Source organism: Lithobates pipiens, unplaced genomic scaffold (genome assembly GCF_037356315.1).
Source record: "Lithobates pipiens isolate NorthernLeopardFrog02 unplaced genomic scaffold, aLitPip1_a1.2 Scaffold_18, whole genome shotgun sequence".
Lineage (NCBI taxonomy): Eukaryota > Metazoa > Chordata > Amphibia > Anura > Ranidae > Lithobates > Lithobates pipiens.
Genome location: NW_027507758.1, coordinates 295,547,784 through 295,560,401, shown reverse-complemented (window position 1 = coordinate 295,560,401; position 12,618 = coordinate 295,547,784). Strand labels below are relative to the sequence as shown.

At 43.0% G+C, this 12,618-nt stretch overlaps 1 protein-coding gene across 2 annotated transcripts in view; it reads left to right on the top strand.

Moving 5' to 3' along the window:
* The first annotated feature begins 5,153 nt into the window (after positions 1-5,153).
* AFG1L (AFG1 like ATPase) overlaps positions 5,154-12,618 on the top strand; it is a 201,277-nt gene continuing 193,812 nt past the window's right edge. For both annotated transcript variants that reach the window (XM_077487151.1, XM_077487150.1), the window contains exons 1-2: positions 5,154-5,301; positions 10,574-10,797. In XM_077487151.1, the coding sequence (XP_077343277.1) occupies positions 5,163-5,301; positions 10,574-10,797 (363 nt within the window). In that variant the 5' untranslated portion in view covers positions 5,154-5,162. The remainder of the gene's footprint in view (positions 5,302-10,573; positions 10,798-12,618) is intronic.

Here is a 12,618-nt window from a genome sequence, read left to right as displayed (position 1 = left end):
TATACTGGAAATATCTTTCCAGTACCTACAGGTAAGCTTTATTATAGGCTTACCTGTAGGGAAAAGTGGTCTGTAAGTGTTTACAACCACTTTAGTTGTGTGCCTAAAATGTGTTTTCTAATGCTGCGTCCACACGGTTGGATTTTCCGACAGAAAATGTCCAACAGGAGTTTTTTGTCTTAAATTCTTACCGTGTGTAGGCTCCATCGGACATTTTCCATCGGAATTTCCGACACACAAAATTTGAGATCTGGATCTCAAATTTACAGACAACAAAATCTGTTGTCGGAAATTCCGATCGTGTGTACACAATTCCGATGCACAAAGTTCTACGCATGCTCGGAATTAAGAAGATGCACTGGCTATTGAACTTAAATTTTCTTTACTCGTCGTACGTCATCGCGTTCTTGACGCCCGGAATTTCCGACAACATTGTGTGACCGTGTGTATGCAAGACAAGTTTGACACAACTATTAGATTGTAAGCTCTTCTGAGCAGGGCCCTCTTAATCCTTGTATTTTATTGTATTATAAGTGTATTGTCTGCTTTTATATTGTAAATGTAAAGCACTGCGTAAACTGTTGGCGCTATATAAATCCTGTATAATAATAATAACATCCATCGTAAAAAAACATGGATTTTGTTGTCGGAATGTCCGATCGTGTGTATGTGTCATTACTGTGGGGAGGTGCTTTTCACTAGTGATCAGCTCCCGCTGTGTAGAATTACAGCAGGAGTGTGTCTCTGACAGCGTGCACTCTGACTTGCGCCCGATACCCGGAAATGCAGGTTTGTGTATATATACACAGGCATACCCCCCTTTTAAGTACACAATGGGGTTTATTTACTAAAGCTGAAAAGTGCAAAATCAGGTTCTCTTCTGCATAGAAACCAATGAGCTTCCAGGTTTTATTACCAAAGCTTAATTGAACAATCTGAGGTTAGAAGCTCATTGATTTCTATACAGAAGTGAGCCTGATTTTGCACTTTACAGCTTTAGTAAATAAACCCCATTGTGTACTTAAAAGTGGGGTATGCCTGTATATTATATATATATATATATATATATATATATATATATATATATATACACACGTGATCCTGCGCAGCACGACCGATGTAATTGTGCTTTTGTGCTTATGGGGCGGTTGGCAAGTGGTTAACCACTTAAGGACCGCCGTATTGCCATTCTACGTCATCAGAATGGCACAGGCAGGCACAAGCACGTAGATGTATGTGCCTGCCTTCCAGCGGGTGGGGGGTCCGATCGGACCCCCTCCCGCTGGCTACGGTGTTCCGTTTCCCTCCGGGAGCGATCCGTGATGAGGGGATGGCCGTTGGTTTCTGGCCACCCCCTCTCGATCGCTCCTGGCCAATGACGAACTTCCTCCCACTGTGTATTGTTTACACAGGAAGGAGGAAGTGATGTCATTCTCCTCGGGGCGGTCTTTTTGACCGGACTACGAGGAGAAGACACAAAGTAAGTGCACCAAAACACTACACTGACACATAGGTACACAACCCCCCCCCCCCCCGATCCCCCCCCCAGTCACAGTGTCACTGATTGCAATGATCATTTCTTTACTGATCAATGCATTCAGTGTCAGTTGTAAAAGTAAAAACTGTCAGGGCAGTTAGTGTTAGGTCCAGGGTAGCCCCCTATCACCCCCCAATAAAGATTTAACCCCCTGATTGCCCCTAGAGTTAACCCTTTCACCCCCTTTTGCCAGTGTCACTAAGCGATCATTTTTCTGATCGCTGCATCAGTGTCGCTAGGTAGCTAGTTATTTTTTTAGGTTCACCGCCAGGTTTTTATATCGCTAGGTACCCCAATATACTACCCAATAATGGTTTTAACATCCTGATTGCCCCTAGTTAACCCTTTCACCCCCTTTTGCCACTGTCACTAAGCGATCATTTTTCTGATCGCTGCATTAGTGTCGCTACTGTCGCTAGGTAGCTAGTTATTTTTTTAGGTTCACCGCCAGGTTTTTATAGCGCTAGGTACCCCGATATACTACCCAATAATGGTTTTAACATCCTGATTGCCCCTAGTTAACCCTTTCACCCCCTTTTGCCAGTGTCACTAAGCGATCATTTTTCTGATCGCTGCATCAGTGTCGCTACTGTCGCTAGGTAGCTAGTTATTTTTTTAGGTTCACCGCCAGGTTTTTATATTGCTAGGTACCCCGATATACTACCCAATAATGGTTTTAACATCCTGATTGCCCCTAGTTAACCCTTTCACCCCCTTTTGCCAGTGTCACTAAGCGATCATTTTTCTGATCGCTGCATCAGTGTCGCTACTGTCGCTAGGTAGCTAGTTATTTTTTTAGGTTCACCGCCAGGTTTTTATATTGCTAGGTACCCCGATATACTACCCAATAATGGTTTTAACATCCTGATTGCCCCTAGTTAACCCTTTCACCCCCTTTTGCCAGTGTCACTAAGGGATAATTTTTCTGATCGCTGCATCAGTGTCGCTACTGTCGCTAGGTAGCTAGTTATTTTTTTAGGTTCACCGCCAGGTTTTTATAGCGCTAGGTACCCCGATATACTACCCAATAATGGTTTTAACCCCCTGATTGCCCCTAGTTAAACCTTTCACCAGCGATCACAGTATAAGTGTCACTGGTGACGCTGGTTAGCCAGTTAGTTATTTAGGTTCCCCGTCAGGTTTTTATATAGCGCCAGGGACCCCCATATACTACCTAATAAAAATTTGAACCCCCTGATTGCCCCTAGTTAACCCTTTCACCACTGATCACCGTATAAGTGTTACGGGTGACTCTGGTTAGTTTGCTTTTTATAGCATCAGGGCACCCACCATTTATTACCCAATAAAGGTTTAACCCCCTGATCACCCGGCGGGTGATATCAATTAGGTTTTAGGGTCAGGGTCTGCGTCGCCCCAGGCAGCGCTAGGTTAGTGCCAGTACCGCTAACACCCACGCGCAAAGCATACACCTCCCGTAGTGGTATAGAATCTGAACAGATCAATATCTGATCTGATCAGATCTATACTAGCATCCCCAGCAGTTTAGGGTTCCAAAAAACGCATTGTTAGCGGGATCAGCCCAGATACCTGCTAGCACCTGCGTTTTGCCCCTCTGCCCAGCCCACCCAAGTGCAGTATCGATCGATCACTGTCACTTACAAAACACTAAACACATAACTGCAGCGATCGCAGAGTCAGGCCTGATCCCTGCGATCGCTAACAGTTTATTTGGTAGCATTTTATATTTAAATCTGGAAGGCAGTGCTTGGTTTTCGGGGTGCCGTGCGCGACTAGACTCCCAAAAAGTCCCACACATGTGGTATGCCCATACTCGGGAGAAGTAGCGGAATATATTTTGGGGTGCAATTCCACATATAACCATGGCATGTGTGAGCAATATATCATTTAGTGACAACTTTTTGTAAAAAAAAAATTTATTTTTTATTTTTTGTCATTATTCAATCCCTTGGGACAAAAAAAAAAATATTCAATGGTCTCAACATGGCCCTCAGCAAATAGCTTGGGGTGTCTACTTTCCAAAATGGGGTCATTTGGGGGGGTTTTGTGCCATCTTGGCATTTTATGGCCTTCAAAACTGTGATAGGTAGTGAGGAGTAAAATAAAAAATGTATGCCCTTAGAAATCCTGAAGGCGGTGCTTGGATTTCGGGGTCCCGTACGCGGCTAGGCTCCCAAAAAGTCCCACACATGTGGTATCCCCGTACTCAGGAGAAGCAGCAGAATGTATTTTGGGGTGTCATTTCACATATGCCCATAGCATGTGTGAGCAATATATCATTTAGTGACAACTTTGTGCAAAAAAAAAAAGTTTGTAATATTCCCGCAACTTGTGGCAAAATATAAAATATTCCATGGACTCAACATGCCTCTCAGTAAATAGCTTGGGGTGTCTTCTTTCCAAAATGGGGTCATTTTGGGGGGTTTTGTGCTATTTTGGCATTTTATGGCCTTCGAAACTGTGATAGGTAGTGAGGAGTTAAATCAAAAATTTGCACCCTTAGAAATCCTGAAGGTGGTGATTGGTTTTCGGGGTGCCGTGCACGACTAGACTCCCAAAAAGTCCCACACATGTGGTATCCCCATACTCGGGAGAAGTAGCGGAATATATTTTGGGGTGCAATTCCACATATAACCATGGCATGTGTGAGCAATATATCATTTGGTGACAACTTTTTGTAAAAAAAATTTTTTATTTTTTTTTTGTCATTATTCAATCCCTTAGGACAAAAAAAATAAATATTCAATGGGCTCAACATACCCATCAGCAGTTTCCTTGGGGTGTCTACTTTCCAAAATGGGGTCATTTGGGGGGGTTTTGTACTGCCCTGCCATTTTAGCACCTCAAGAAATGAGATCGGCAGTCATAAATTAAAAGCTGTGTAAATTCCAGAAAATGTACTCTAGTTTGTAGACGCTATAACTTTTGCGCAAACCAAAAAATATACGCTTATTGACATTTTTTTTACTAAAGACATGTGGCTGAATAAATTTTGCCCTCAATGTATGACTAAAATTTAGTTTATTCGATTTTTCTTATAACAAAAAGAAGAAAATATCCTTTTTTTTCAAAATTTTCGCTCTTTTTCCATTTATATTGCAAAAAAATAAAAATCGCAGAGGCAATCAAATACCATCAAAAGAAAGCTCTATTTGTGGGAAGAAAAGGACGCAAATTTCGTTTGGGTGCAATATTGCATGACCGCGCAATTACCAGTTAAAGCAGCACAGTGCGAAATTGGAAAAAGACCTCGGGTCCTTAAGGTGTTTATTGGTCCGGAGCTGAAGTGGTTAAAGTAGCGCTGTGCTGTAAAAAATCGCCTGGTCATGGGAGGGTAAATCTTCCAGGGGTCAGGTGGTTAAAGGTTATCCCTAGTTTCGGATGGAGTAGGTTGATTATGCTGCAAAGAGGCCTGTTTGGAAAACCATTCCCGAAGAAAAAGTCTCTGACATGTTAAAATATTGACCGTGCCTTGCTGCAGCATCATTACTGTATTGTTACTACATTACAGCTTCATCTAAAAATCAGTGCTTGTCCAAGCTGCTGTCCGATAACAAGCCTCACCCCATTGCCTCTTGCTACAGCTTGTCACGCGCTGTTCACCCCTGCGCACTGAATAAAGTTATTGAAAGCTGCCTCTTCAAACATGGCGGCCCCCGTTGCGCCCTTGGTTTCCCTGCGCTGTTTATGGGCAACTTACCGGGGCTGCCAAAGGCTACGGTATGGTGCCCACCTAAGGAGGCTGCCAGGGTTCTACGTCCCCTGTCTGCGGAGTCCGGCGGCAGGTTAGTGACGTGCAGCGTGTGCATTCAGCTCCTAAACGAAGAGCTGCCGGTGTCTTGTCAATTAGGGTCCTCCATCAGATGCTGTCCTCTGCGTACTGCGCATGCGCAGTACACAGGAGCACAGATTCCGAAAATTGCCGAGGACGAACGGCGCCTGCGCCGTGAGTCCAGGTTCTATCCCCACTATCCAAGTGGACATAGAGTTAGAATAAAAAAGAGCCGAGCGCAGCGAGGCCGAGCCCGAAGCGTGGCGAGCGAAGCTCGCCCGCGAGGGGCCCTCTAAAATTCTAAACCCTATGTCCGCTTGGATAGTGGGGCTACCTCCTCCACTCACGGCGCAGGCGCCGTTCAGCTTCGGAGATTTTCCGAAGCTTCGTCTGCTCCGTACTGCGCATGCGCAGTACGGAACGGACACATATCGATGGCCGGACTCTATTAGGCAGAACACCGGCTGCTAGTGTGAATGTAATGAGAAACGCTGCCAAGTCCTGCATGTCTGGCTCAGTCATAGTTTATTGCTGCACCGATTACATTCTATTATAGCCCTCATTAAAGGTTTCATTGGTGGAAAGCACATAGAGCCCTTAGTGACCTATAGCTGCAAATTCTCAAAAAAAAAAGACAAACTACTTATTTGCTGCAATGCTGTAAGGGCTTGTTAACGCCTATGTTGATCATTAAAGAATGATCTGTTGTGGATCGCTTTTCAGAGACTGGTCCAGGAGTGGCTCACAGGCTTGCTGCCGCATCCTGAATGTCTTGTTTTTCTTTTTTTTTTTCAGCCAGATCGACTTTTTGAATGGAAATAGGGTGCCACAATCATGAGCCTTGCATTTGGTGTAGACACAGTCCTGATGCCTAGAGTCCTAGACCATCATGGGGGGTATGTTTTGTCATGCCGCAAAGCATTTTGGGGATGGAATGTACAACCCATTTGCAGCTTTAGGGTGCAGTAAAAATGCAGCTAAGCACCCTATTTTTGTTCCACTCCTCCATCTGCAATTGTTAATTAAAGTGAATGCAAACAATCACCTTGTAAAACAACCCGTTCAGTTTAAAATTGAAATGAAATGCAAAACATTTGTTTATAGATATAAAAAAAAAACATTATAAATGCTTTTTTTTTAAATTTTATAAGTGATCACAATTCCTTTGTTAATAATAAAGAAAAAAGAACGCACTCATCTCCGTAATAAGGGGAGAAATATACAAAAGGGGAAGGAGTACTAAATAGTAAACCTAGGTCGGACTGTGAAGGCACATGAAACAACAGAGAGGTATGAAAAAATAACAATATTTTATTAGAAAAATAACAGAACATGAATGAAACATTCAAAAAAGGTTAAAAATCATGTATATACTAATACATAATATACAGTGAGCTCTTGTGCATCCACATTCCCTTTGTTTTCAGCTGCATAAGAGCTGGGGGGAGGAGAAGCAGCAGCACACTGATCTTCCCGCCAAATGGCTGTGCTGCGGGGGAGCGTGTTAGGACAAGTTTGATAATTGGAGTAGAGCAGCCTGAGTTTCCAGCACAGCTAGAGAACTGGCCACGGTCTGCTCTCCTGCCTAGTGTGGTCAGTTTGTTACAGAAAAGTAGAGGGACTGATAAGAACACCAGGGATTTCACACAAAGGAAGCAAATACTGGAATAACAGACACTTTAAGCCTAACACGTAAGGTTCCCTTACTATCCCCGGCTGTTGATTGTACAGTGAAAGAAGCAGCAGATGGGTTAACTCATCTTTCTGTCCCTCTTCTCTGACCTTCCATCAGCATATTCTGTGTTACAGCTACAGTACAAGCGACTGGCTCCTTGTGCTGCTTCAGGTTTTTTTTTTTCTTTTAATACATTGAAGGGCTCATTTACACAGTTGTAGAGGCCTGCAAAACATAAAGGGTTGTCTGATGTGTCAGTTGAGATACAATGGCTGTACAGAGTTACCCACATTTGAGCTGTAGAGCTGTCTGGATCACTTTTGAAGGAGAAGTTCACCTTTAAAAAATAAAATGCAAATTTTTTGCAGGCAAAAATATATGTGTTTACTAATTATTATTTTTTTTTTTTTAGGCGCTTGGAAAGCATTGCACCAGCGATCAGCAGATCACCTGCAGACTGCCAGCGTGAGCTGTCTGCCCATACATCATACAGCCAAGCAGATTTACATTGGCAGGAAGACTCAGGCTGGGTTCACACTATTGCGAATTGGATGTAGGTTTCTCTGCATCCAGTTTGCATAGCGGGATATTGTGAATGGCTCTCTATGGAGCTGGTTAACATATCTCTGGAGTGGCTCCGGTGCAAAATGCACAGGGGTCCCATGTGTCTTCTGGTCCATTTCAGGTCCGGATTCATCCAAAAATTCAGGCTGAAGTCGGACCGGAAACGGTGAATAGGGATGCCCTGGACCCCTGCTGTCAGCCGCTTCATGCTGCGGTATGAGCCCAGCCTCAATGAACTACCACAGCACTCAACAGCGCAAGTGGTAGTTCATTGAGAACTACAAGCTGACAGCCGAAAAGGCTGTCGGCAGTTGTAGTTCATTCATTCATTCATAGTACTCTGTGAATGAAGGACTCGGCCATGTGGGCAGAGCCCCGCATAGCCACGCTTGTTTCAAAAAGTAACAGCTAGTACGGGGAGCTTACGGGGAGCTTCTCCCCGTACTGCTGTCACAGAGAGTGCGGGGATTGCTGAGCGGCTGCAGGATCGGCAACATGTTACATGTTTCACCCTAAAACTGGGTGAAACATGTAACATGTTTCCAAAGGTGAACTTATTCTTTAAGTTGGCTATAGATGGATTCAATCTCATCCGATTCAGCAGGGATCGGCTGAGACTTAAACCATCTCTGGTTTAAGTCATGTTGGTGTACTGAAGTCAATCCATCGATCAACTTCAATACAACCAGCCTATCAGATATTTTACATTACTGCTGTTAGCTAGCTGCCAGCAGTAATTATTCTGTTCTACTGGCAGGAAAGGCTGTTCACCGGCAGACCACAATATAAATGCAGGTTGTATTCCCCCAACACTGTTTGTGTTGATAGGGGAATCAAGCGATTTTCTTTCCTGCACCCATGGTTGGTAATCGCATAATTTATGGCTTGGCTTATGGAATTGCCAGGTGAAGAAATGACACAAGCCAATCTTGTTTTAAGCATTTGAAGTCTAGGACATTTTAAAACAACCTAAGGACAACAAGACAGTTAACTACTGACATTGTATAGAATAGGTTGTGAAGGTAACACGTTTGATAATAAAGATATTAAAAACACTGAGAAACCCAAGGCTGATTTATTTATATGTAACCTGATTCCAGCATAGCAGAGCCACTTTTAAGGCTTGGTTCACACTTGTGCGACTCTGAGCATGACTTTTACACTCTGACTCTCAAGTCACATCAGAGTACTACAGGATTGGACTGTATGTATGCACTACTGAATAAAGTTTTTTCTAGATAAAAAAAAAAAAGAGTGCTACAGGAACTTTTTCAATGTCACTGCGACTTTAAATTGCATATATTTGAACGGATTCCATTGAAATCAATAGGCTGTGACTTCTTATGAGACCTTATGTGTTCAAAGTAATCCCCTTTTTAATGCATGCCAATATTCTGTTTGGTTTGTTGGCAGCAGCTTGGCATTGCATGCCATATCTGAGCCTATCATCTACTAGGACCCCCAGGTCCTTTTCCATCCTAGATTCCCCCAGAGGTTCTCCCCCCCCCCCCCCAGTGTATAGATTGCATTCATATTTTTTCCACCCAAATGCATTATTTTACATTTTTCCACATTAAATCTCATTTTCCATGTAGTTGCCCACCTCATTTGTTGAGACCTTCTTGCAAGGTTTCCATATCCTGCGGAGAAGTTTATTTCCCTGCTTAGCTTGGTATCAGCCGCAAATACAGAGATTGAACTGTTTATCCCATCCTCTAGGTCGTTTATGAACACATTAAATAGTATTGGTCCCAGCACAGAACCCTGGGGGACCCCACTACCCACCCCTGACGATTCTGAGTACTCCCCATTTATCACCACCCTCTGAACTTGCCCTTGTAGCCAGTTTTCATTTCATGTATTTGCCTTGTGGTCCATGCCAAGAGACCTTTCTTTGTACAGTACTTGTTTATGGGGAACTGTGTCAAATGCATTTGGAAAATCCAGATAGACCACATCTACAGACCTTCTTTTGTCTAGATGGCAGCTCACCTCCTCATAGAAGGTTAATAGATTGGTTTGGCAAGAACTATTCTTCATGAGTCCATGCTGATTACTGTTAATTATACAGTTTTCATTACTAAAATAATGTATATGGTCCCTTATCATCCCCTCCAAGAGCTTGCATACTATTTATGTTAGGCTAACTGATCTGTAATTCCCAGGGATGTATTTTGGCTCTTATATAAATATTGGTGCTACGTTGGCTTTTTGCCAATCAGCTGGTACCATTCTAGCCAGTAGACTCTCAGTAAAAATTAGGAACAATGGTATGGCAGTTTCTTGACTGAGTTCCCCCAGGACCCTCGGGTGCAAGCTATCTGGTCCCGGTGACTTATAAATTTTAAGTTTTCCAAGTCTCTTTCTAATTCTGTCCTCTGTTAACCCCGAGGGTGCTTCCTGTGATGTGTCATGAGTCTAAACGCTGCAGTTTTGGTTACTGAAGCTCCCCGAACTTTAACCACTGAATCTTATTAGTAAGCACACAAACTTACTAATTGTTCAATTTTCTCACCTTTGGGTGTACTCAGTTGGGAACAAAGCCCCCTCTTTCCCCGCTACACTCACGGCGCCGGCATTCTTACTGTGGGCACCCAATGCGCATGCGCGAGCAGTGCCACCTGCCGTGATACGCCGCACAGTCATCTGGGACATGTCACAGGTCCCAGATGAGTGTGCGGTGCCGAGGGGAAGTGATGTCAGTGCCGGGCACTGAAGGAGGCAGACTACGAGGGACCCCTAGCAACAGGCATTTAGAGGTGAGTAAAAAAACATTTTTTTACAAATATTTTTTATTTATGAATTGTAAGCTATTTTTTTTTTTTTTGGTGGCAACACCACTTTAAGTTAAAAAGTATGCACAAGCAGCTATTTACATTGCTCATTTAAATAGGGGGGTGTATTGGCCTTTCTTCTACATGTGCATCACTTTGCAAATAAATGTACCACAATTCCTAATTCTTCCAGAAATGTCAATGAATAGTGTAGCAAGCAAAGTTAAATCTAAAAACTTCCTATTAATAATACTATGATTTTTGTCTTCCAGCATGTGTAAGCCAGTTAGCTGAGAGTTCACTTCCAAATTTTGAAACAAGTACATATTCTAAAGAACTTAAAGACTGCAGTGGGCCTCTTCAACACTATGACATTTTAGTTGACAATTGTGTTCTAAGGAAGGATGATCATCAACGAAGGGTAATGCAGAATTTGCAAAGTCTTCATGAAGAACTCCGGGGATACAATAAAGAGTCTAAGGGAGTTTTGGCAAAGGTCAGTTGTTTTATTTTTGCTTTACGTAACTTTTCACACTTGGTTGAATCCTCTACCTCAGGGCTCAAAATTTAAAATCCCGAGCCACTAGCCAGGCCTTAAAAGTTACTTGCCACCAGTTACCCCACCCAACCTCTACCCTGTCCATCCCTAAACACGCCCTCATAAATTATCTCAGGAAATTACACTGTTAAATGTTTTATACAGAATTTAGTTCCAAAAATAAATATTAACCCTTTCATGCTTAAGCCTATTTCTGACATTTGTTGCTTACGAGTTAAAATCAGTATTTATTGCTAGAAAATTACTTAGAACCCCCAAACAATATATGTATATATATATATATATATATATATATATATATATATATTTTTTAGCAGAGACCCTAGAGAATAAAATGGTGATTGTTGCAATATTTTATGTCACATGGTATTTGCGCAGCGGTCTTTGAAACTCAATTTTTGGTGGAAAAAATACACTTTTATCAATTTAAAAGTAAACGAAATAGTAATGTTAGCCCAATTTTATTTGTATAATGTGGAAGATGACGTTACACAGAGTAAATAGATTCATTACATGTCATGCTTTGAAATTGCCCCTACTTGTGGAATGGCGACAATCTACGGTACCTAAAAATCTCCATAGGCAATGCTTTCAAAAAATGTAACGGTTTCCAAGATAGAGTTACAGAGGAGGTCTTTTGCTAGAATTATTGCTCTCACTCTGACGATCACAGCGATACCTTGCATGTGTGATTTGAATGCTTTTTACATTTGCGGGCACGACTTACGTATGCGTTTTCCTTGCTGCGCAAGCACGCGGGTACTTTAAAAGAAATGTATTTATAAAAAATTTTTTTACATTGTCACTTTAAAAAAAAAAAAAATCTGATCACTTTTATTGCTGTCACTAAGAATGTGACAGTAATAGGTGGTGACATGTACTCTTTATGGAGGGATTGGGGGTCTTAAAGACCCCCAATCCCTCCTTTGCACTTGAAAGTATTCAGATCGGCAAAATTGGCGATTCTGAATATTCTTTTTTTTTAAATCGTTGCCATTGGCAGCCGAATAAACCGGAAGTGACGCCCCTTCTGGTATTTTACATCAGAGAACTAATCAGCCTAGCTGGCTGGTGGCTCGGGTCTCCCAGTGGGATGGGATGCCTGGGGAGAGAGCGGCTGAAGGTGGCGGGAGGGGGGGCCCCTCCCACTTCTTTAGGACAATAGCCGAGCGGCTTTTAGCTGCATCGGTTGTTATCACTAAAGAGCTAACTGACTGCTCTAAAAAACAGTACCGGGGTGATGCCTGCAGCTGTAGACATCATCCCTGTATAGCCCCTCCAAGCCATGAACGCAAATTTGCGTACAGTCGGTTTGAAGGGGTTAACAACAACTTTAACAATATTAACTTAAAGCATATCAGTGCCCATCAGTGCAGCCTCGTCCGAGCCCATCAGTACAGTCCCATCAGTGCAGCATACCAATGCTGCCTTATCAGTACAGCTTATCAATGGCCATCCCTGTGGTCTCATCAGGGGCCACCAGTGCAGCCTATCTGTGCCCATCTGTGCAGCATATCAGTTCTGCCTTATCGGTGCAACCACATCAGTGCAGCTTAAGAGTGCCGCCTAATCAGTGGCCACCAGTGCAGCCTCATTAGTGCCCATCAGTGCAGCATATCAGTGCTGCCTTATCAGTGCAGCCCCATCTGTGCAACTTATCAGTGGCCATCAGTGCAATCTCATCAGTGCACATCATTGCACATCAGTGCAGCCTACCATTGCCCCAAAGTGTAGCAGGGAGGATTGGGCGGCCAGATC